This window comes from Prunus avium, chromosome 4 (assembly GCF_965620075.1).
Source record: "Prunus avium chromosome 4, drPruAviu1.hap1.1, whole genome shotgun sequence".
NCBI classification, from domain to species: Eukaryota; Viridiplantae; Streptophyta; class Magnoliopsida; order Rosales; family Rosaceae; genus Prunus; species Prunus avium.
This window is the reverse complement of record NC_142287.1, coordinates 27,635,540-27,660,585: the sequence shown is the minus strand read 5'-3', so window position 1 is coordinate 27,660,585 and position 25,046 is coordinate 27,635,540. Positions and strand designations below refer to the sequence as shown.

At 36.9% G+C, this 25,046-nt stretch overlaps 3 protein-coding genes, 1 long non-coding RNA gene and 2 pseudogenes across 9 annotated transcripts; all 6 read right to left on the bottom strand.

The window, feature by feature from the left end:
* Nucleotides 1-958: 958 nt before the first annotated feature.
* LOC148295146 (G-type lectin S-receptor-like serine/threonine-protein kinase SD1-1) lies at nt 959-6,223 on the bottom strand. Of its 3 annotated transcripts, XM_088251830.1 has the most exons (9): nt 6,085-6,223; nt 5,723-5,842; nt 3,635-5,618; nt 3,103-3,237; nt 2,695-2,849; nt 2,409-2,619; nt 2,054-2,291; nt 1,823-1,973; nt 959-1,679 (listed from the first exon to the last, which is right to left on the bottom strand). In XM_088251830.1, the coding sequence occupies exons 3-9, from the start codon at nt 4,917-4,919 to the stop codon at nt 1,386-1,388; spliced, it is 2,469 nt and encodes an 822-aa protein (XP_088107956.1). In that variant the 5' UTR covers nt 4,920-5,618; nt 5,723-5,842; nt 6,085-6,223; the 3' UTR covers nt 959-1,385. The 3 variants fall into 3 exon arrangements, with proteins under 3 accessions (XP_088107956.1, XP_088107955.1, XP_088107957.1); XM_088251829.1 differs by lacking the exon at nt 6,085-6,223 and having other exon boundaries at nt 5,723-6,013; XM_088251831.1 differs by lacking the exons at nt 3,635-5,618; nt 5,723-5,842; nt 6,085-6,223 and adding an exon at nt 3,337-3,475 and having other exon boundaries at nt 970-1,679.
* LOC110747341 (G-type lectin S-receptor-like serine/threonine-protein kinase At4g27290) lies at nt 6,149-9,904 on the bottom strand. 3 transcript variants are annotated; one of them, XM_088251832.1, is made up of 7 exons: nt 8,498-9,904; nt 8,009-8,140; nt 7,641-7,798; nt 7,353-7,563; nt 6,998-7,235; nt 6,767-6,917; nt 6,149-6,597 (listed from the first exon to the last, which is right to left on the bottom strand). In XM_088251832.1, the coding sequence occupies exons 1-7, from the start codon at nt 9,774-9,776 to the stop codon at nt 6,301-6,303; spliced, it is 2,466 nt and encodes an 821-aa protein (XP_088107958.1). In that variant the 5' UTR covers nt 9,777-9,904; the 3' UTR covers nt 6,149-6,300. The 3 variants fall into 3 exon arrangements, with proteins under 3 accessions (XP_088107958.1, XP_088107959.1, XP_088107960.1); XM_088251833.1 differs by having other exon boundaries at nt 7,641-7,780; nt 8,498-9,902; XM_088251834.1 differs by lacking the exon at nt 8,498-9,904 and adding an exon at nt 8,230-8,289.
* A 2,211-nt stretch (nt 9,905-12,115) lies between these two features.
* LOC148295145 (uncharacterized) lies at nt 12,116-13,452 on the bottom strand (annotated as a pseudogene).
* Nucleotides 13,453-14,460: 1,008 nt separating this feature from the next.
* Nucleotides 14,461-18,580, bottom strand: LOC110747111 (G-type lectin S-receptor-like serine/threonine-protein kinase At4g27290). 2 transcript variants are annotated; one of them, XM_088251828.1, is made up of 7 exons: nt 17,257-18,578; nt 16,767-16,901; nt 16,385-16,542; nt 16,097-16,307; nt 15,773-16,010; nt 15,539-15,689; nt 14,461-15,400 (listed from the first exon to the last, which is right to left on the bottom strand). In XM_088251828.1, the coding sequence occupies exons 1-7, from the start codon at nt 18,539-18,541 to the stop codon at nt 15,107-15,109; spliced, it is 2,472 nt and encodes an 823-aa protein (XP_088107954.1). In that variant the 5' UTR covers nt 18,542-18,578; the 3' UTR covers nt 14,461-15,106. The 2 variants fall into 2 exon arrangements, 1 of the variants encoding a protein (XP_088107954.1); XR_015835177.1 differs by having other exon boundaries at nt 15,260-15,400; nt 15,801-16,010; nt 17,257-18,580.
* A 3,309-nt stretch (nt 18,581-21,889) lies between these two features.
* LOC148295144 (uncharacterized) lies at nt 21,890-24,034 on the bottom strand. The gene is made up of 4 exons (XR_015835181.1): nt 23,824-24,034; nt 23,271-23,317; nt 23,128-23,172; nt 21,890-22,107 (listed from the first exon to the last, which is right to left on the bottom strand). It is a non-coding gene; the product is annotated as an uncharacterized LOC148295144 (long non-coding RNA).
* A 236-nt stretch (nt 24,035-24,270) lies between these two features.
* Nucleotides 24,271-24,885, bottom strand: LOC110771743 (G-type lectin S-receptor-like serine/threonine-protein kinase At4g27290 pseudogene; annotated as a pseudogene).
* Between the last annotated feature and the right edge of the window lie 161 nt (nt 24,886-25,046).

Here is a 25,046-nt window from a genome sequence, read left to right as displayed (position 1 = left end):
TTTATAGCAAGCCTTATATGTTTTAATGCCAACTATTTTTTCATAAGCTTCATAAGCAAACCGAACAAACCGAACCTGACCCGAGCTTCATTAGTTTGGTTTGGGTTTATTTCTTAATAACACTTGCTCAATTTTGGGTGTGAAATTCAAGAACCTGTTTGAATCGGGTTGGTTGACAAATTAAGCACGAACTTACAAAACCGACCCAACCCGTGTTAGAAATTTTATATTATTTAATAATATTTAATTTCTATAGTGAATGAAAAAATAAGTTTCTCCAAGAGACGTGTCCCTTAGTTTCTCCAACTGGTCGGTTTCCTTAGATTTGTGCCTATTGCTTTTCAAAGCATAATGATGCAAAGGTTGTATCTCTTGAACTTACACTAATTCATAGATATGTTGTTTTATCATGGGTTGCTTGAGTTTTATATAAATCAAGCACCCTTCATCAACTTGAAGGGTATCCCCAATACTCTATTGTTAAATTCTTCCTAGTTTTGTCTTGAGCGTACAAATATATAATTGGTTCGCCATAGTCTTAAATTGAAGTGCTTCAATTTAGGATTATTGATTGTTGAATCCTGGGAGATGGACGCCTATAGAACTGCGAGCACAAGGGCAGGGGCGAAATCTGTCTTTAGGACATTGCAATTCTTGCAAGCCTCAATCGCTAAAGTTGTCAGTATTTCTACTTGTGTTTGTTGATTTACATTTGACAGGACCCGACCCAAATTCCGCTTTGGAATCTGAGCCGAACCCTGTGCGTGTCCGACACCTGGCGGGTGCCAGGCACAAATGACCAAATTGCCCTTCTAACAAAAACCTAAGTTTCTTTAGGGTTTGACTTCTGCCGAAAATTCAGCAGAGTTTTCCCTGTAAAAGCACATTACCCAAAAATTTACACCTGCATGAAACGCAATTTATAATCCCAACGTTCAGCATGCTTTAAGTTTACAATCAAGCAATCCTACAACAGAATTATATGGAAAACTGACAACCGACCAGCCAATTGGGAAAAACTCAAAACTGATAACTTATATGGAAAACCCAATTTGAATTCAACAAACATAAAACATAAAATTACCTAAATGGATGAATTCTCTTACATTGTTAGCAATTCACGTATTTTCTGCTTGTTAGTTGACAGTTTTATATACCTAGGGGGAGTAAGACCATAGTTAAATTTTCTTCAACAACCCAAAAACCCCAAATCCTTTCTTTGTTGTGCGGTAGGAACTGCTCCAAGCAAACTTTAATTCAATCACTTCTTTCTTGCATAATATGGATAATCTCAGGTCATAGTTTTCCTGCTAAGGTTGTAGACAACCAGCCATATCCAGTATGTGATGGTAGAGAGAAGCATGAACAAGCACCAGAATCATGATTTACCGCGCCTCTACCATTGTAATGAAATTATCCGCTGAACACCGGGGCATCCTTGATGGTGATCCGGGGACACTTCGTTCAGTGTAAAAACCAGGCTGCTTTGGTGGAGGCAAGGTAATATCACTGCTCAACATCAGAACCACAGATGACATGCTTGGTCTATCTTCAGGTACTCTTTGCACACATAACAGCCCGACATGAAGACACCTTAAAACTTCAGATATGGTGCAAGAATCACTTAATGTCTTATCAATCAGTTCCAATGGTTTCTCTTGAATCCATAGCGTCCATGCCTTAAAGAAATTGAAACGTATATGATAGGTTATTAGGGATATATGACATGTCATTGAATTCAAGGAGGAGCTTAGAAGATTGCACCGTCAAATTCACTAGGTTCTTCGAAGTAAAATGATAGTACTTAATGCTTTATACTCACATGTCCAAGAAGGTTAAGGTGGTGATCTGGGTGAGAAAATCCCCTGTTCTTTTCCCTACTCAATGTCTCTAGCAGTATAACTCCAAAGCTAAAGACATCAGATTTCATCGAGAAAATTCCATCAACTGCATATTCAGGAGACATGTAACCACTGCACAATCAAATTGCAGTGAGTAAGAATTTCAACAAAAACAGCACAATGTAAAATGTAACCATATAAAATATACTTACTACGTTCCAACCACTCTTTTTGTATTACCCTGACTTTGATCACCACCAAACGCTTTAGCGAGGCCGAAGTCTGAAATCTTAGGGTTCATACTATTATCAAGCAGGATATTGCTAGCTTTCAAATCTCTATGGATAATCCTTAATCTAGAGTCTTGGTGAAGATAAAGAAGCCCTCTAGCAATTCCACCAATAATGTGGAAGCACGTAGGCCAGTCGAGCAACCTTTGTCCCTCTTGATCTAAAGAAAACTTGAGACAGTTAGCTCTATGCAACATTGAATCCTAGTATATATAAGATTAAAGGTGAAGGATGGTATGACTTAAAAGCCATATGTTGACTTTAGAGAGAACCATACCAAAAATAAAGAAGTCCAAGCTTCCGTTAGGCATGAATTCATATATCAAGATTTTTTCATCTTCTTGAATGCAACAACCCAAAAGCTTTACAAGATTGCGATGCTGAAGTCTGGCTATCAGTATAACTTCATTTTTGAACTCCCGCAGTCCTTGTCCGGAATCCTTTGAAAGCCTTTTCACTGCAATTTCTTTCCCTCCTATCAATGTACCCTATGGATCATCATTTAGAAAAGTTTTAAAACTTACCACAGAATAGTTCACTTTAGTTGCATAAATTATTGTTACCTTGTACACAGGTCCAAAACCACCTTCTCCCAGCTTGTTGCTGCTTGAAAAGTCATTGGTGGCTTTAGCTACGGTGCTCAAATCAAATAGTGGTAACTCCATGTCTTCCCTGTCTTCTCCAAGGTAATCTTTTCTGCAATCTATGCTTCTGACTCCTGAAATGACAAGATCTCCTCAGCATGGATAAATAGATGTGTAATAATTCTATTGGTTGTCAAATCACAATATGCCATGTGTCCTAATTTAATTGGTTAAATGAAAAACCCTAAGCCAAATCTTGGAACAAAAGAAAATCACACACTATCAAAATACTAACAATCTAATGCAAATTTCATAGTAAAGATACTTTGGTTTAATTTTTTGTGCCCGAATTTTACAATCATGTATTTGAAAGAATCCAATTTTTACCTTGATTTCTGAGTTTCTTCTTCCGTATATACAATATCAATCCAGTTATTAATGTTCCAACAAGAAAAACTGCAGAGCTGATGAGAATTCCAGGTAGCTTTTCCCTGTTGAACTTGCTCTTTTTCTCAATTCCATCTGAAAGATCACAATTAAACCAAATTTTCATGCAATTAGGTAAAAAATTTATCATGATGCAGTAACTCTGAATCTAACACCAACTTATTTTAGCCATACTCTGCATAACTGCACATGAAGCAGGCCAACCCAGGAAATAACGCCATTTGTGGTTTTCATGCTATTACCATTGGGTAGAAGAACATGTAGTTCAACTTTGACTATGGACCTAGATCTAGGTAAAGCTCAGTGATTTTAACCATGCTGCTTCTAACTGCTGCCCCCATCAAACACCCTTCCAAAAGAAAAACATAAAAAGTAGACGACAAACTCATTTTCCCTGAACCTCTAAGTATATTGTGATTTTGTTATTGGCTAGAAAAACAAAAATAAGATGAAATAAAAGTCTAAGAGCTACCAAGTTCTGAAGCTGCCATCCGTATATAGAGGTCTTGACCACCACCGGGATTGAATTGTCTTATGTCAGTGAGGTTACCAAACCAAAGCCAGCAGCCAGTTCCTCCCTCCCTGATATCTAAATTTGCATATGCCGTACATGAGCAGTTTTTCAAACATAATCCCTTACATTCCTTGAGGCTCCTGCTCTTATCAAACCATGAGGAAGATGTGTCTGGCAATTTAACACCAGTGTACTTTAGGAAGTCATCTCCATAGCTGCAAGCCAATGGAATCTTTCGAACACACCCACCAGACCAATATCCCGAATTCCAATCTTTTGGAGATTTTGGTACAAATCCCTTCAAGCATGCACATGAGGGAGAGACATTCATATTGCAACTAGTATATGCGCCACACAAGGCATAATTTTGACACTGATCTGCTTGGAATGTAGAGGAAAGTTCCCAACTATGTGTTTGGTGCACCCATGTGAATCGCTGTGCAGTGCCTGATGGATTCAGTACGTATCTTGAGAACATGGACCTGTTTAGGAGTCTGTACTCATAATAGATCTCATCCTTGTCCAACACAAATTTATACCCAAGTATTTGGTTTTCCCGTGTTTGTGGAGGATATGGATATGCTGTAAAATAAATGCCGTTCCATGACCCTTCTGTAGCCATTATCTTAGCTCCTTTCATAGTATCAACTTGCGGGAAACCACGATGATCCATCCGTAATGAAAACTCTCCTGGAGCAGGATCTTCTGTGCTCCTCCAAGAAGAGACGTACCTATCTAAACCAGTACTTGAGTCCCAACCAAGCTTCATTTCTGGTAGGAATGTGTCACATGGATAATCAAAACTCTGCCACAAGAATTTATCAGGGTTAGTTTCATTTCCATCTTTCACAACAAGATTTCCTGAATCCAAGAGTTGAGACACTGGATTCCCTGCAGTTGTTGATGAATTTGATGACCATACAATCCTGTTTGAGGTATTGAGAAGGACTAGAACTCCTTGCTCAGTGACCTTCAAAACTCCTGAAGAATCGCCAAGTGGTGTTTCTCTGTTGGCTACCCATACAACTGCCTTAGTATCAAAAGTGTACCAGATTCCCAAGTATCGGCCTTCGGATGCACCGGGGCTAAAGAATCCAAGTTCAAAACTTCCACCTGCAGAAACTAGAGTTTCACCATCTCTAATATATCTACTTGGAGTGATTGTGTCTAGGGTGGATGTAGTTGAAATTCTTAAGAAGGAGAATAACAAGAAGCACACAAAAAGGTTTCTCAAGGCTTGCATTGATATTATACTTTTTCAAAGAAATTATGCAGATGAGATGGAAGAACCAAACGTATAAGTACAATATATGTTTCTGTACTGATAATAAGTAAGCCTATATTTGTTAGACTTGGTTTTCTTATTTTACACGGCACCTTGTTTTGGAAAGTTGGTCTCTGTGGAAGAAAGTCATGGACCTTGGGCAATTAGGACATGCAATACAAGGGCATTTCACAGGAGGAAAAAGACTCAACCAAGTTGACAGCTGATAATTGACCACACTTGTGTGTGTCATCTCCAGTGGTGGATTGCCAAACAAATTTATTGTAGAATTCTCATATAAACCCACATGACAAATACCCAGCAGCCATGAAGCTTCACTTTTGGTTAACATATTTGACTTTTGCAACCTCAAAAAGAGCCCAAAATAGCCATCATGCATGCATGTCAAATCTTAAATGGAATTCAAGGATTAGCACAACTCAGCCTCTACTTAAATTCAACTCTGTTAGAAATGGGGTATGCAATGGTAAATATAGTGGTGCACCTTCAATTCATCTTGCGTATTTTACATAACGATACAAATGAGTGACAAGATGCAAAAGCCATTAGAACAATAATAATAAATAAGATCACCTGGGCCGGTTCTTCAACATTTACTTTGATTCAGGCGATTTACAAGGCGCCCACCACTTGTTCGATCAAATTCCCGAACCAGACCTGCGTGCATGGACGTTTGCTAATATCATCCCAAACACGACATGAGTTTTCCTCAGAGAATCCAGAAAGCTTTACACTTCATTGAGAGCTCGGAAAATTGTTACCCATAATCTTCTACTTCCATTGGTTGTTAAAGCGTGTGTGGCGCCAAATTTCTTTAGATGAGGGTCCCTCTTGGGTCTCCTCTCTCCTATGCGCTGATGTATTAACTGCTTTCCTTCCCACTGAAATTCGATCGTATTCTCAAAGAATGAAAAGAAAAGAAACACTTTGTTTTCATCTTTTACTGTTATCAGTGTTCATTCTAAGATTTGTGCATCAGGAAATGACTAATGAAAAAAAAAAAATCAATTGGACTGCAATGTGAATTTCAACAAACGTAAAATTACCTAAATGGATGAAGTCTCACACATTATTCACAATTCACACATTTTCTGGTTGTTAAATATCATTACTTACAGCATACCTTGGGGGAGTAGAACAGAGTAAAAGAAAATGAACGGCAAAGCAAAGCAAAGCTCCAAACCAACTTCTAATTCAACACATTTTTCTTGCATAACATGAATAATGATAATGTCTCATGTCATTGTCTCCCACCGAAGACTACAAGCATCAAGTCAACCTGCCAAACACATTCTGTGATGATAGACAGAACCATCAACAAAGCACCCAGAACAAAAATCTACCGAGCCTCGATCACTGTAGTGCTGAAATAATTCACTGAAAACGGGCGCTTCCTTGATGGTGATTCAGGGACACTTCGTTCAGTGTAAAAACCAGGCTGCTTTGGTGGAGGCAAAGTAATATCACTGCTCAACATTAGAACCACATATGACATGTTTGGTCTATCTTCTGCTACTCTTTGCACACATAACAGCCCCACATGAAGACACCTTAACACTTCAGATATGTTGCATGAATCATATAACGTCTTATCTATCAATTCCAGTTGTTTATCTTGAATCCATAATGTCCATGCCTTGAAACATAAATGAGATGTTAGTAGGATGACATGTAATTAGAGCATTGCTACATTCTGTCTATACTGGTATACGGCATGTCATTGGAGAAAGTGCTTAGAACATTGCACCGTCTAGTTCGCTAGTTTTTTCAAAGTAAAATGATAGTACTTAATGCTTTATACTCACATGTCCAAGAAGATTAAGGTGGTGATCTGGATGAGAAAATCCCCTGTTCTTCTTCCTACTCAACATCTCTAACAGTATAACTCCAAAGCTAAAGACATCAGATTTCATTGAGAAAATTCCATCTACCGCATATTCGGGAGACATGTAACCACTGCACAATCAAGTTTCGGTCAGTAAGAATTCAACAAAAACAACACAATGTAAAATGTAAACCATAGAAAATGTACTTACTACGTTCCAACCACTCTTTTTGTATTACCCCGACTTTGATCACTTTCAAATGTTTTAGCGAGGCCGAAGTCTGAAATCTTAGGGTTCATATCAGTATCAAGCAGGATATTGCTAGCTTTCAAATCTCTATGGATAATCCTTAATCTAGAATCTTGGTGAAGATAAAGAAGCCCTCTAGCAATTCCACCAATAATGTGGAAGCACGTAGGCCAGTCAAGCAATTTTTGTCCTTCTTGATCTGAAGAAAATTTCAGACTGTTAACTCAATGCAACATTGAATCCTTGTAGAATAAGATTAAAGGTGAATGATAGTATGACTTAAAAGCCATATGGTTGGCATCAGAGAGGACCATACCAAAAACAAAGAAGTCCAAGCTTTTGTTGGGCATGAATTCATATATCAAGATTTTTTCCTCTTCTTGAACGCAACAACCTAAGAGCTTTACAAGATTGCGGTGCTGAAGTCTTGCTATCAGTATAACTTCATTTTTGAACTCTATAATTCCTTGTCCGGAATTCTTCGAAAGCCTTTTCACTGCAATTTTTTTCCCTCCTATCAATGTACCCTGTGGATCATCATTTATAAAAGCCTTACAACTTGTATCACAGAGTAGCTCACTTTCGATGCATAAATTTATGTTACCTTGTACACAGGTCCAAAACCACCTTCTCCCAGCTTGTTGCTGCTTGAAAAGTCATTAGTGGCTTTAGCTAGGGTGGACAAATCAAATAATGGTAACTCCATGTCTTCCCTGTCTTCTCCAAGGTAATCTTTTCTGACTCCTGAAATTGTTGGTAGATCTTCAGCATGGATAAATAAATGTGTAAGAATTCTATTGGTTAATCAATTGGTCAAATCACCATATGCCATGTGTCACCATTTAATTGGTTCAATGCTTTACCCTAAACCAAATCTTGGAACACAAGAAAATCACACTAACGAAATTAAATACTAATAATCTAATGCATATTTCACAGTCGAGATACTTTGGTCCATGTTGAGATATTTACCTTGATTTCTGAGTTTCCTCTTTCGTATATACAATATCAATCCAATTATAAACCACACAAGAAAAACTGCAGAGCCGATGAGTATTCTGGGTAGCTTTTTCTTCTTGAAAGTGCTCTTTCTCTCAATTCTATCTGAAATATTATAATTAAAACAGAATCTTCATGCAATTTTCTCATGTTAAAGTAATTGTGAATCTAAAACCAACTTATTTTAGCTATACTTTGCATAACTGCAGATGAAGCAGCAAGGCCAACCCAGGAAATCTCCACCATTTGTGGTTTTCATGCTATTACCGTTAGGTAGAAGAACATATAATTCGGGTTTTCATGCTGCTTCTTACTGCTGCCCCATCAAACCCCCTTCCAAAAGCAAAACATAACAAGCAGACAAAAACTCATTTTCCCTTAACCTCTAAATATATTGTCAAAATGTTTTCCACTATTGTCTAGAAAAACAAAAATAAGATCAAATAAAAGTCTAAGACTTACCAAGTTCTGAAGCTTCAATCCGTATGTAGAGGTCTTGACCGCCACCGGGAGTGAATTCCCTTATGTCAATGAGGTTACCAAACCACAGCAAGCAGCCAGTTCCCCTGATATCTAAATTTGCATATGCCGTACATGAGCAGTTGTTCAAACATAATCCATTGCATTCCTTGAGGCTCATGCTTTTGTCAAACCATGAGGAAGATGTGTCTGGCAATTTAACCCCAGTGTACTTTAGGAAGCCATCTCCAGAGCTGCAAGCCAGTGGAATCTTTCTAACACACCCATCAGACCAATATCCTGAATTCCAATCTTTTGGAGATTTTGGTACAAATCCCTTCAAGCATGCACATATGGGAGAGACATTGATATTGCAACTAGAATATGCACCACACAAGGCATAATTCTCACAGTGATCTGCTTGGAATGTAGAGGAAAGTTCCCAACTATGTGTTTGGTACACCCATGTGAATCGCTGCACAACACCTGATGGATTCACCATATATCTCGAGAACATGGACGTGTTTAGAAGCCTGTACTCACAATAGACCTCATCCTTGTTAAACACACACCTTAACCCAAATATTGGGTGTGCTGCTACTTGTTGAGGATATGCATTTCCTGTAAAAGAAAGGCCGTTCCATGACCCTTCTCTAGCCATTATCTTAGCTCCTTTCATAGTAACAACTTGTGGCAAACCACGGCGATCCATCCTTATTGAAAACTCTCCTTCAGCAGGATCGTCTGTGCCCTTCCAAGACGAGACATGCCTCTCTAAACCAGTAACTAAGTCCCAACCAAGCTTCATTTCTGGTAGGAATGTGTCACAAGGATAATCAAAACTCTGCCACAAGAAGTTATCAGGGTTAGTTTCATTTCCATCTTTCACAACAAGGTTTCCTGAATCCAAGAGTTGTGATACTGTATTCCTTGCAGTTCTTGATGAATTGGATGACCATACCATGCTGTTTGAGCTATTGAGAAGGACTAGAACTCCTTGCTCGGTGACCTTCAAAACTCCTGAAGAATCGGCAAGTGGTGTTTCTCTGTTAGCTACCCATACGACTGTCTTAGTATCAACAGAGTACCATATTCCCAAGTATCGGCCCTTTGATGTACCAGGGCTAAAGAATCCCAGTTCGAAGCTTCCACCTGCTGAAACTAGAGTTTCACCATCTCTCATTGATAGACTTGGAGTGATTGTGTCTAATGCGGTTGTAGTTGAGATTCTTAGGAAGGAGATTAACAAGGAGCAGACAAAAAGTCTTCTCAAGGCTTGCATGATTGCATCGATATTCTGAGACTACAAAAGTTTTGCAGAGAAGATGGAAGAAGCAAAAGCTAGAAGTAAAATACATTTTTCTGTAATGATATTAACTATGCCTGGCCTTGGTTTCGAAAGTCTTGGTCGTGGACTATGGTTTCTTACCCATTATATATGTTAAAAAGTAATGCACCTTGTAGTTTGAATAATAAAGAAAATATAAGAAAGCCGTAGATTTCAGCTAAAAATACTTTGAATACTTTGAATAATAAAGAAAATATAAGAATTGGTTGGATACAAGAGTTGGATAATGGGAGGAGTTAGGCAGCCGTACATTTCAGCTTTCCTTGATTAAAAAGGAAAACCTTGTACCCTTCTTATTTCAATCAATAAAATAAAAATATCTTGCTACTCTTTCAAAAAGCTTTCTATTCCACATAAAGAATATTGTCCTAAATTGTGATATTATGGTAACCTGGATTGAAGAGGTTCCCTTCTGGCTGGATCAATTGTAAATGATGACATTGTTGTATCCACTTAATTATTATCAATGAGTTCTTCTTTCCCAAAAAAAAAAAAAGAAAAAAAAGAGAATATTGTCCTAAATAGTAAACCAACTATTCTCTAAGCCTCTCTTCTCCCTTCAATTAAGAATATAAACTCATTTGATGAATACCTCTCTCTCCACCAGCTGTCATCACAACATGTTTCAAAAGTTGCATCTTCTGGTTGACATATTGACCTTTTCAACCTCAAAAGAGTCAAAGATGGCATGCACGTCAAATCTTATATGGAATTCAAGCATTAAATTCAAAAGAAAACGGTAAATTACTAAAGTTGATATTTGCGGGGTTGTTTTCTTACATACATTGTCAAGGTACTAAGGGGGTGAGATCACTACTCTGCAAGTTAAGGCTCTTTTCACAAAAGCTTAGACTCCGATGGACATTGCTTTGGTGAAATTTGGATTAGAAATCAGATCTAATCAAATCAAAGAGGTGATTAATCTAAATCCCTAAAGGAAAACCATTCAATGGAAAACTGCAACAGTGATTTCAACTCGTAATTAAAATGTTCTTACAGCAGACTAGTGCTGATATATGCTTTATTCACTGCTATGATTAACAAATTAGTTCTTAATTCAAATGCTGAAACAGCTCTAGCCTCTGAAACAAGGTGCTTTGTCCAAGCTTCTGGGAATTTTAATGAAATTTAAAAATCAAAGAGAGTTTCCCTTCATTATTGAGTCGAATGTTGAATGGAGGTTGAGTTTAATGTTGCAAAAATGGTCTTTAAACGAATGCATTTGCAAAAATAGACAACCATCATATGTTGCAGGCATGCAGTTAACTAAAACAGGGTACAATTTCAAATCACCTTCATTACTTAATTAAAAGTGAATTCTGCTGTCAATTGTTCAGCTCAGAGAAAACTATGCAAAAAAAATGAAAAAGAAAATTGCAAAAGCATTTCATGCAAACTGGTGAAATTTGTAACTAGATACTTCCATTAAAGTTTCCCAAAAGCTGAAGAATAAATAGTGCAAGAACTACTAGATAACAAGTTCCATGCCAAGTAAATACACAGAAACATCAGGCACTTCAGGCATAGGACGCTACTGCCCTACAAATCGGCAAAAAATGAACAAGAAAACGAAAATACATCAGCATGATAGATAACAAGAAACGGACGTTGACGCACATCTGGCATCAGCCACTTTCGGTAAACAACGTTACTGCACTACAAATCTGCAACAAAAGAAAACAAGAAAAGTGCTGCATTAATCAATTGTTAAGCATTAGAGTTGACATCACTTGTCATGAAAACTTTTCCCTGTACTTCTTCAGGAGTGCAAATCAAACTTCCTCTTCATGCTTGCACAAATGAAAGCTAAATTGGAAAAGAAACTATTGTACAAATGAAAACATTGGAAAAGGGATTAAAGCAGCAAACAAAACCATGTAAATTGAATACACGGACTTCACTGCAGTAGCAGCAATCAGTCCAATGTCTAAAGTCATACCAAGTTGACTAAGACTAAGAGCACATAAAAGACCAGTCTAATCGTGTTTACATGAGAGCTGAGTTGACCTTATTATAATTACACTGTTTTAACTTTTTGATATCCAAATTGAGTCTCCATGAGAGCTGTGTTGACTTTAGTCACAAGTTGTGTTCTAGCAACAGAAGCGAGAAAGACAATCAGCTAAAAGAAAGAACCCACAACAAGTCGACATAATAAAGATCCTACAGCAATTTAGTCAACAATCATGCTTTTAATGAACATAAAAACCTGGCAAACAAAGAATTGAAATGTTCTGCTCTCAGCACTATAATCACATTACCTGTTCTTTCTCTTAGTAAGACTCTGCATCGCTCTTGTCGAGTTAGAGGAGGCTCTCTTTATAAAAATGACCAGTACAATATTTATATCCAGAAATCCCAAGAATTTTAAACTGTTTGCTCACAAGGTCTAGTGATACCAGTTCCTGCCTCTCTTCTTCTTTGAGCAGTAACAGTACTTCCCCACTCTTCCTAAAACATAAGGCACTGGGGAAAATTGTTTCTGGACCTTGTGGACAGAGAGTATTCAATTTGGTCCATGATTCCTCTCTGCCATACTCTTTCATCACCCATATATCAAGAACAGAATCTTCAGGCCTATAATCCGTTATGAAATCTTCACGATTGTTGGGCCTCATGAACAAAGCAATAGATTTTCTGTTATCTGAAACAGACAATTGCAATCCCAACTTGAAATTCCATTGAATAATCTTCGGCATGTGAATTACCATAATTTTTCTTAGAGGCAATTAGAAATTCGATCTTGGAGTACACATCAAACGCCTGGTTATCATGATGCACAGAGTGAACCTCGTCTTCTACCTTGTGAATGACAGTATTTTGGTCGTAGTTGAGGCTGCTGCTACCAGAAATTCTGTGGAGTAGGAGGATGTGAACGTCATTCTGGTTAGCAAAGTCCACTGTTGTGCTGTGGGCGCGGATGAAGCTTTTGTTCATGATCATGGACCTCCATGTCTTGCAGACTGAAGTGCATTTGATCAGAGACTTAACAGGTAGTCTAATTACGGTCTGTTGTATAAATTCCTCAGGAAAAGAGCGTGTCATTACTTCAAATTTCAATTCCTGTATCCCTTGTGTGATATCTTGTATGTTATCCATGTCTTCCAAATTCAAATACTTATACCAACTGACAAAAGCAATGGAGACAAAACTCAGCTATAATTGAGCAAAAAAAATAACAAGGGAGCAACAAGAACCCTTAGCTCCACTCTATAAATCAAAATTCCAAACAAAAATTGCCAGATGAAGGAAAGAGAAAGTTTAGGAATGGAGCTAATGCAGCAGAGCCCAAGTAATGGAGCTAATGCAGCAGCCTCTCGTTCGTTGTGCTGCGTCAGAGAAGAAGAGTGAAGAAGAAACGACAAAACGACCCTTTCTAGCTGCAAAAGCTTTCCCCCTCTTTTTTGGGTCAAGCTGCAAAAGATTTCCCGGAAACAATTTTGTGCGGAAATTCCATTTTATCCCCATACCTTTTCTAATTTCTACTTTGACCCCTTCTTTTTTCCGTTATTATTTGCCACCTTTGTCTCGGATCCATTGGTTTCTGCTGTAATGCAAATTATCTTCACAGGCCCAATCGGTTCTTTTCCTCCGCAGGCCCATTCGTTAGTTTATTCCAATTCCTCATTAATACCAGCAAACTAAATTGTATTTTTATTTTATTTGACAAAATGATATTTTAAGCTATTCTAATATACAGGGAGGAGAGGAGATTGAACTTAATTTATTTCTTGATAACTTAATCTTTCTTCAATATTTCAAATTACTTAGTTAACTTTAACATACATTTCGAAGAAATCAAACAAAAAGAAGTAAATTTCATTAACTGGAAGCATTGGTTACAATATGGTCATCAATAATACAATTCATTAACCGTACGAGGGCTTTTTGGAGACTTAGAATAAGTTGTTTGGTATATATCTGTAAAATGAAGTGTAAATAAAAATAAAGTATTTCACATTAAACCATTGCAAGAGGGAAAACAATATTCCCAATTTTTGTAAAGGAAGAATCAACTCTTTGGTATATGATGGTGTAATTTAAGGTTTAAAACATATACTTCAAGTAGGGGCGGGCATATTTTGGATTGGATTGGTTTCACCTCAAAATTATAACCGAATCAATTATAATATAAGGTTCAGTTTGGCTTAACAAAAATCATGAAGAAAACCAAATCAATTTAAGATGGTTTAGTTCGGTTTGGTTATGTTGGTTTGGGCCTAAGCCCAATTCTCTTTTCTTTTGTATTTTTTCAACATTGTTAGTCCAATTACAACCCAACAAATGCACAACTTGTCCTATACTTCAATCATTTTTTAGGGTACGAAACCATCCTAAAGCTTAACATGCCATAAAATTTCAAATTTCATAACTAATATAGCTTAATTCAAATATTCATATCTAACAGTTCAATTTGGTTTAGGTCTATTTATAAAAGTTTAAAACTAAATCAAACCAAACCATACACAGTTCGATTAGGTTTTTAAACCGTTTAACTTTTTATTAATTAAAACCAAACCAAACCAGTAATTACAATTTGAATCGGCTGATTTCATCAATTTAGCCGAATTGATGCCCACCCTTAACTTCAAGATGTTACAAATTCCCTTTCAATGCATCAAAAAGCCAACATCGTTTAGAGTTAATCATAAAACTAAGTTTTTATTATAACCCAGGATTTATTCTAAAATATTTGAAAATAATGTCAAAAAAATTTGGTACAACCGTACCAGCTCATGGGCAAATCACCAGTTTAGCCAATAGTTAATACCTGACCTGGCGCGAAGAAACCAAACTTTTCAATGTTTTCAAAGCCACTTGTAAACTTCAAGTTTGTCCCTAGAAATTAGAAGAAGATGCAAAAATCCGTTGAAACATTAAGATCAAATGCTTTCTAAGCTACCAGCCATCGTCCCATCTCACCTGAGCCTTCGGTTCTTCAAAGTCTTACTGTAATTCCGCAGATTTACAACGTGCCCGTCACTTGTTCGATCAAATTCCCCACCCAGACCAGCGTGCATGGACTGTGTTGATATCAGGCCACACCCCTTGAATTTTCTTCAACAACCCAACAACTCCAAATCCTTTCTTTGCTGTGAAGTAGGGACTGCTCCAAGCAAACTTATAATTCAATCACATCTTTTTTGGATACTATGAATAATTTTATGTCATTTTTTCCTAGCTAAGACTACAAAGTTGTAGACAATCTGCCAATACATTTTGTAATGGTAGACAGACGCATGAACAAGCACCAGAAAGATGATCTACCGAGCCTCTATTGTTGTAATGGAATTATTCGCTGAACACGGGCATGTCCTTAATGGTGATCCAGAGACACTTCGTTCAGTGTAAAAACCAGGCTGTTTCGGTGGAGGCAAGGTAACATCACTGCTCAACATTAGAACCACAGATGACATGCTTGGTCTATCTTCAGGTACTCTTTGCACACATAACAGCGCCACATGAAGACACCTTAACACTTCAGATATGGTGCACGAATCACGTAATGTCTTATCAATCAGTTCCAATGGTTTATCTTCAATCCATAGTATCCATGCCTTCAAAAATTAAAACATATACGATATGTTACTGTGGTGACATGTCATTGAATTGAAGGAGGAGCTTAGAAGATTGCATCGCCTAATTCACTAGTTTCTTCAAAGTAAAATGATAGTACTTTAATGCTTTATACTAACATGTCCAAGAAGGTTAAGGTGGTGATCTGGATGAGAAAATCCCCTGTTCTTCTTCCTACTCAACATCTCCAGCAGTACAACTCCAAAGCTAAAGACATCAGATTTCATCGAGAAAATTCCATCTACTGCATATTCGGGAGACATGTAACCACTGCACAATCAAATTGCAGTGAGTAAGAATTTCGACAAAAACAACACAATGTAAATTGTAAACCATACAACAGGTATACTTACTACGTTCCAACTACTCTATTTGTATTACCCCGACTTTGATCAATTCCAAATGTTTTAGCGAGGCCGAAGTCTGAAATCTTAGGGTTCAAACTATTATCAAGCAGGATATTGCTAGCTTTCAAATCTCTATGGATAATCCTTAATCTAGAATCTTGGTGAAGATAAAGAAGCCCTCTAGCAATTCCACCAATGATGTGAAAACACGTAGGCCAGTCGAGCAATTTTTGTCCTTCTTGATCTGAAGAAAACTTGAGACTGTTAAGATTAAAGGTGAAGCATAGTATGACTTAAAAGCCATATGGTTGGCATCAGAGAGCACCATACCAAAAATAAAGAAGTCCAAGCTTTTGTTGGGCATGAATTCATATATCAAGATTTTTTCCTCTTCTTGAACGCAACAACCCAAGAGCTTTACAAGATTGCGATGTTGAAGTCTTGCTATCAGTATAACTTCATTTTTGAACTCTATCATTCCTTGCCCGGAATTCTTCGAAAGCCTTTTTACTGCAATTTCTTTCCCTCCGATCAATGTACCCTATGGATCATCATTTATAAAAGTCTTAAAACTTGTATCACAGATTAGCTCACTTTAGTTGCATAAATTTATGTTACCTTGTACACAGGTCCAAAACCACCTTCTCCCAGCTTGTTGCTGCTTGAAAAGTCATCGGTGGCTTTAGCTACGGTGCTCAAATCAAATAGTGGTGGTAACTCCATGTCTTCCCTGTCTTCTCCAAGGTAATGTTTTGTGCAATCTATGCTTCTAACTCCTGAAATGACAGGGAGATCTCCTCAGCATGGATAAATAGATGTGTAAGAATTATATTGGTTAAATGCGAAACCCTAAGCCAAATCTTGGAACACAAGAAAATCACACACTATCGAAACAATCTAATGCAAATTTCATAGTAGAGATACTTTGGTTTTATTTTTTGTGCCTGAATTTTACAATCATGTATTTGAAAGAATCCAGGTCCGCATTTGAGAGATTTACCTTGATTTCTGAGTTTCTTCTTCCGTATATACAATATCAATCCAATTAGTAACGTTCCCACAAGCAAAACTGCAGAGCTGATGAGAATTCCAGGTAGCTTTTTCTTGTTGAACTTACTCTTTCGCTCAATATGATCTGAAAGATTACAAATAAAATAAAACTTTCATGCAATTCGGTAAGCAATCTCGCATTTAGCAGTAATTGTGAATCTAACACCAACTTATTTTTGCCATACTTTGCATAACTGCAGACGAAGCAGCAAGGCCAACCAAGGAAATAACCACCATTTGTGGACCTAGATCTAGGTAAAGCTCAATACTTTTAACTATGCTGCTTCTAACTGCTGCCCCCATCAAAACCCCATCCAAAAGAAAAACATAAAAAGTTGACAAAAACTCATTTTCCCTTAACCTATAAATATATTGTGACAATGTTATCCAGTATTGGCTAGAAAAACAAAAACAAGATCAAATAAAAGTCTAAGAGCTACCAAGTTCTGAAGCTGCCAACCGTACATAGAGGTCTTGACCAACACCGGAAGTGAATTGTCTTATGTCAGTGAGGTTACCAAACCAAAGCAAACAGCCAGTTCCTCCTTCCCTGATATCTAAATTTGCATATGCCGTACATGAGCAATTGTTCAAACATAATCCATCGCATTCCTTGAGGCTCTTGCTTTTGTCATACCATGAGGAAGATGTGTCTGGCAATTTAAACCCAGTGTACTTTAGGAAGCCATCTCCAGAGCTGCAAGCCAATGGAATCTTTCGAACACACCCATCAGACCAATATCCTGAATTCCAATCTTTTGGAGATTTTGGTACAAATCCCTTCAAGCATGCACATATGGGAGAGACATTGATACTGCAACTAGTATATGCACCACACAAGGCATAATTCTCACACCGATCTGCTTGGAGTGTATAGGAAAGTTCCCAACTATGCCTTTGGTACACCCATGTGAATCGCTGCACAATGCCTGATGGGTTCACCATATTTCTCGAGAATATGGACGTGTTTAGAAGCCTGTACTCATAATAGACCTCATCCTTGTCCAACACAAATTTACGCCCAAGTATTTGGTTTTCCCGTGTTTGTGGAGGATATGGATATGCTGCAAAATAAAGGCCGTTCCATGACCCTACTCTAGCCGTTATCTTAGCTCCTTTCATAATAACAACTTGTGGCAAACCACGGCGATCCATCCTTACTGAAAACTCTCCAGGAGCCGGATCGTCTGTGCTCTTCCAAGACGAGACGTACCTATCAAAACCGGTACTTGAGTCCCAACCAAGCTTCATTTCTGGTAGGAATGTGTCACAAGGATAATCAAAACTCTGCCACAAGAAGTTATCAGGGTTAGTTTCATTTCCATCTTTCACAACAAGGTTTCCTGAATCCATGAGTTGTGATACTGGATTCCCTGCAGTTCTAGATGAATTGGATGACCATTTCATGCTGTTTGAGCTATTGAGAAGGACTAGAACTCCTTGCTCGGTGACCTTCAAAACTCCTGAAGAATCGCCAAGTGGTGTTTCTCTGTTGGCTACCCATACAACTGTCTCAATATCAACAGAGTACCATATTCCTAAGTATCGACCTTTTGATGAACCAGGGCTAAAGAATCCCAGTTGAAAGCTTCCACCTGCTGAAACTAGAGTTTCACCATCTCTCATAGATCGACTTGGAATGATTGTGTCTAGTGTGGTTGTAGTTGAGATACTTAGGAAAGAGAACAAGAAGGAGCACACAAAAAGGCTTTTCATGGCTTGCATTGATATTCTGAGACTAAATACTTTTATATTGAAAAAAATTAGCACAAAAATTAGGCAGAGAAGATGGAAGAGCTAAAAACTAAAAGTAAAAGACACGTTTCTCTGGGTTTGAAAAGTTGGCCTCTTTGAAAGGTAGTCATTGACTATTAGGACCATTAGGACAATAACAAGGCATGTATCAGAAGTTGCCACGTAAGATACCTAAATGAGTCGTTGGTTGACAAAAAAGATAGACCAATACGTTTGAAATTGCAAATATAGGGCACCTTCTACAGTGCACCAGGTGCACCCATGCACCATTTGTCCTTTATGATGCTCCTAGATTTTTTAAAAAATTGGTTACCGGTTATACAAGTTATCAAGTTTCCACTTTTTGAAAATGTAATTGCATAAGGGTCATGCAATTATGCCCTTCCTGTTTGGCAATTGGCATATGATTGGATAGTGATTTACAGTAGTTTAGATATGAGAGTACCATAACATTGTAAGAGGATCCTAAAATTTATAAGTTACAAGATTTGGGCAGCTGTTTACAAGTTTTTGAACTATGATTACAACATTAGGGTTCACCTAATTCATAGTATTGTAAACATCCGAGTTTACAAGTATAAGGACCCAATTTACCATCAGAATGTTCCTATTTACCCTAATATTGTACTACATGTCTTTATCTTTGTAAATTACGATGTTACAAGATTAAGGATGGGTTTTACAATGTTCTGGAATATAACTATCCATAAAAGAGTAATACAAGACCTTAGTATTGTAAACATCCGAGTTTACAAGTATAAGGACCCAATTTACCATCCGAATGTTCCCATTTACCCTAATATTGTACTACATGTCTTTATCTTTGTAAATTACTATATTACAAGATTAATGATGCATTTTACAATCAAATGGAACATAACTGTCCAAAACCGAGTAAAACAAGACCTTAATATAGTAAAAGTTTGTGTTTACACATATAAGGACTCAATTTACTTTCCTAATGTCCATAGTTACCTTAATATTGTACTAAACGTCCTTCTCTTTGTAAATTACGATATTACAAGATTAAGGATGGGTTTTACAATGTTCTGGAACATAACTATCCATAAAAGAGTAATACAAGACCTTAGTATTGTAAACATCCGAGTTTACAAGTATAAGGACCCAATTTACCATCCGAATGTTCCCATTTACCCTAATATTGTACTACATGTCTTTATTTTTGTAAATTTCGATATTACAATATTAAGGATGCATTTTACAATCACATGGAACATAACTGTCCAAAACCGAGTAAAACAAGACCTTAATATAGTAAACGTTTGTGTTTACACGTATAAGGACCCAATTTACTTTCTCAATGTCCCTAGTTACCTTAATATTGTAATACATGTCCATCTCTTTGTAAATTACGAAATTACCATAATAAGGATGGGTTTTACAATCTCCTGGAACATAACTATCCTAAATAGAGTAATACGAGACCTTAATATTGTAAACATTCATGTTTACAATACTAAGGACCCAATTTACCTTCCGAATGTTCCCCTTGACCCTAATGTTGTACTACATGTCTTTATATTTATAAAGTACGATATTACAAGATTAATGATGCATTTTACAATCATATGGAACATACCTGTCCAAAACGGAGTAAAACAAGACCTTAATATAGTAAACGTTTGTATTTACACGTATAAGGACCCAATTTACTTTCTCAATGTCCCTAGTTACCTTAATATTGTAATACATGTCTATCTCTTTATAAATTACGAAATTACCATAATAAGGATGGGTTTTACAATCTCCTGGAACATAACTATCCTAAATAGAGTAATACGAGACCTTAATATTGTAAACATCCATGTTTACAATACTAAGGACCCAATTTACCTTCTGAATGTTCCCATTTACCCTAATATTGTACTACATGTCTTTATCTTTGCAAATTACGATATTACAAGATTAAGGACGCATTTTACAATCATATGGAACATAATTGTCCAAAACCGAGTAAAACAAGACCTTAATATAGTAAACGTTTGTGTTTACACGTATAAGGACTCAATTTATTGTCCTAATGTCCCTAGTTACCTTAATATTGTACTAGATGTCTTTATCCTTGTAAATTACAATATTACAAGATTACGGATGGGTTTTACAATTCTATGGAACAATTTACAACGAATTTTTTGTCAATTGCATTATTCGTTTGCAATTTCCAACTAACTGTTTGTCAATTGCATTATTCCTTTGCATTTTCGATCTAACTGTTTGTCAATTACATTATTACCTTTTCATCTTAGGTGAGGCAATCTATCAGTGCCCTTTCCATCTTATGGTCACTTCCTTTGGAATTAACTAATTGAACCCATTGAGATAGAACAATACACGATCATATTTGACATCATTATATAATAAGTCTATAGCATCAAACAAATTACAGTAAGCAAAAGCTAAGCTAAGAATATATAAGCTTACAATTGTACTGCTCAGATGATTGAGAAATATACAGAAGCTTTGATTTCTTTCTTCTATTGCTCTCTTTGTTCTCTCTCTCTCTTCCCTTCCTTTCTTCTATTCTTGAATAATCAAACCTTCATTTTAACAAGCCCAACTAAAGAAGAGAGAGAAGAAGAGACACGAGTCGTGCGAAGAAAAAAAGATAGAAGTGCCAAGAAGAGGAAGAGATAGAAGTCGCAGGAAAGCCTTCTTTCTTTTCAGATTTCTCTTCTTTTTTTTTCCTTTTTTTAACTTGGAGCAACCCATTTAACCGGTCACTCACTATTAAGCAATGTTTTTATGAATTCTACTAAGTTTTTTTGCACATAGATTACAACCTTTTGAACATACAATTAATTATGAAGGATTTATCATTAGTGAGAGATTCTATGTTTCATAATTGTGCAAAGATAACAATTATTGCAAGACTGAAATGCAAATAGGACTACTTTGATTGTCAATTGCACTACTGGAATGCAAATTACACTACCTGTTTGTCAATTACATTGACAAATCACATATTATATTTACATTTTCAATTAATTGTGCACAGATAATGGCAATTGCTCGACTTGAATGCAAATAGTACTACTTTGTTTGTCAATTGCACGACTGGAATGCAAATGGAACTGGCTGTTTGTCAATTACATTGACAAATCACATATTGTATATACTTTCTCAAAATTGAAAAGACTATCAATAACATGGCAATATACATACACTAATCTGAAAATACAACTTTATGGTACAATGCCCATTCACAATGCTAATGGGATGATTGTTTCAATTGGCACATAAACTATGATATAACAGTCAAATTTACTTTAAAAGCTTATTCTCAATGGTACTATATCCTCATCAAAGCCAACATAAACTTCATTCATGTAATTGAAAGTATTGTTCAATACATTCACTCTACAATCTATCCTCTGTTGTTGAGCATCTCTAAAACTACATAAGCAGCTTTCTCAACTTGTTCTTTGGCTTCCTCTAAGCCTCTCTTCTTCTCAAGACTCTGCTCTTTGCACTTCTCTATCTCTTCGGTTATTCGGCCAGAATTCTCATCAATTTCGCTAAAAAAAAAACAGATCGCCATCAGAACTTTATAATATGCAGAACGATCAAACAGCTCCTTGAAATTAAAATCAAAATTGAAAACTAACTCTCAACCACCTTGATGGCCTTAATTTAACAGAAAAAATCATCTACCTCAACCCCCAATTCAATTTAGAAACCCTAATTCGACAAGCCTAATTTAATAGAAAAAATCCTAAATTTTGAGCAATAAAAATTATATATCCTTGCATTTAGCTCCTAAAACTATAATTGCAGGGTCATGAATCACTTATCCCTCAAATTAAATGGAAATCTCATCATTCACAATTCGAACTTTAACTGGTTTCGAGCTTATAAATACTTGACCAACTAAAAACAGACCAAATTTATATTCAAAAGAGAAAAAGATGTAATTTCACGCTAAAAACATACCAAAACAGAGAGAGAGAGAGAGAGAGAGAGAGAGAGAGAGAGAGAATGCAACCAGATTATCATAAATTTATATATTGCAGACCCGAAAAAGGGCCACACCATAGAAAACCAATCATCTCAAAAGAAAGCAATTATAATGAATGTATTGCCTATTTCATCAGAATTTATTACAAAAAAATTACATCAACAGCAACCAAACCACTTTTAACATTGTTGAAATAAGCTAATTGGTAGTTTATTACAAGAAGTAACATCACCAATGAAAAACAGAGGAACTAATTTACCCCATCCTTCCTAAGGAAAAAAATAATCTGACCCCCATCAACCAAGATTTCATTTCATGATCACAAGTACGCCCAAAAATGATTCTGAGCCAAGGAGAATGTTAAAAGACCAAGCAGCTGAGATATTTTATAACACAAGGCAAAATAATATCTGCAACATCATGCATCCCCTTAAAATCCTCTATCAAGCATTTCAATTTACCCCACAAACCTCCTACAGCTCAATGAGAACAAAAGCCCCAAATTTACAGCAAACAAAACCTAATTCTATAAATTCAAGTTGAAATACAGAGGAATTGGAGGAAGCAACCACATTCGTACTTGATATTGATATGAGAAAGGGAGCTAGCTGAGATAGAGGAGCGCCTGTGAAGTGAAGTTTTGAATCAGAGAGAGTTAGCAGAGCAAGAGAAGCTGACATTACTAAATCTGCATCTAGTTCAACACTAATATGAAATCATCACCTTGTCTCCAAATTAATGGTCCAAATACAAATTAAAAAGATCAAAACCTGCACAGACCATAGCCCAAAATTAAAACCTAAAACTTACAATATAAATTAGAAAACTCAAACCTTGAATAATTAAAATTATCTTTTGGCATAGGGAGAGTGATGCCCATAAGAATGCCCATCACTAAACTTTCTGGCTAAGATGGTTTCAATTTAACAAAATTGAAACCCCAAACTTTCTATTTCAAAGGATTCCCATCACGCACAGATTTGTGCCCACCCATGTTTGGTGCTCATATCTAAGAGAGAGAGAGAGAGAGAGAGAGAGAGAGAGCACGCCAGAGCTATAGAGAAAGAGAATCGAGTGAGACGGAGAGTGAAGGCTGAAACGATTGAGAGAGAGAGAGAGAGAGATAGACGGCAGGGATTGAGCAAAATGGGGGTTTAGATTGGGGCTGAGATTTTTGGTATGGGTTTGGTTTAGAAACGAAGCCTGGGAAGGAAATTGAGAGACCATGAGATATAGAGATGAGAGAGACAATTATGGAGAAGAAAGAGAGAGATACCTGAGAGGAGAGGAGTCGCTGTCTCGTCGTCACAGGAGGAGGAGAGGAAAGAGAGAGAAGAGAAACCTTACCCTAACTCGACTTGAAAAGGAGAGTTTCTGCTTTTTTTATTCTTTTTACCTACAACAACCGATTTATCCGGTAATTAACTCAACGGTGTGGATAACTCCACATCACCAACTATTCATCCAATGGCTTATAACAGTGGGCGCATCCATGCGCCACGCCCACCGTAGAATTTTCCGCAAATATAGACCACATTGAAAGTCTTACCAAATTAAAGAGCATCACTCAAATCATGTGGTTGATTCCCCAAAACTATAGGATAAATTATCGATAATATAAAAAACTATAGTATAAATTTGTTCAAAAACCACGTGGAATGACATGGAATCAAAAGTACTGAAAAAACAAAGATGTAGTGGGTGGTGTCGCATGCTTTCAAAGCTACCCATCAACGTCAGCTTGTGGGAAACCACGATGATCTATCCGTAACGAAAACTCTCCTCGAGCAGCAGGATCGTCTTTGCTCCTCCAAGACGAGACGTACCTCTCTAAACCAGTAACTAAGTCCCAACCAAGCTTCATTTCTGGTAGGAATGTGTCACAAAGATAATCAAAACTCTGCCACAAAAAGTTAACAGGGTTGGTTTCATTTCCATCTTTCACAACAAGATTTCCTGAATCCAGGAGTTGTGATACTGGATTCCCTGCAGTTCTTGATGTATTGGATGACCATACAATGCTGTTTGAGCTATTGAGAAGGACTAGAACTCCTTGCTCAGTGACCTTCAAAACTCCTGAAGTATCGCCAAGTGGTGTTTCTCTGTTGGCTACCCATACAACTGCCTCAGTATCAACAGTGTACCATATTCCCAAGTATCGACCATTTGATTTACCAGGGCTAAAGAATCCCAGTTCAAAGCTTCCACCTGCTGAAACTAGACTTTCACCGTCTCTAATATATCGATTTGGAGTAATTGTGTCTGGTGTTGTTGGAGTGGAGATTCTTAAGAAGGGAAATAAGAAGTAGCACACAAAAATGCTTCTCAAGGCTTGCATTGTATACTCGTATCGGAAAAAAATTAGCACAGGACTTATCCAGAGAAGATGGAAGAACCAAAATCTAGAAGTAAAATATGCTCTGATACTGATAAAAACTATATGCGTATAATTGTGACACTTTTCTTAATTGACCCAAATCCTTGGTTTCGAAAGTTGGT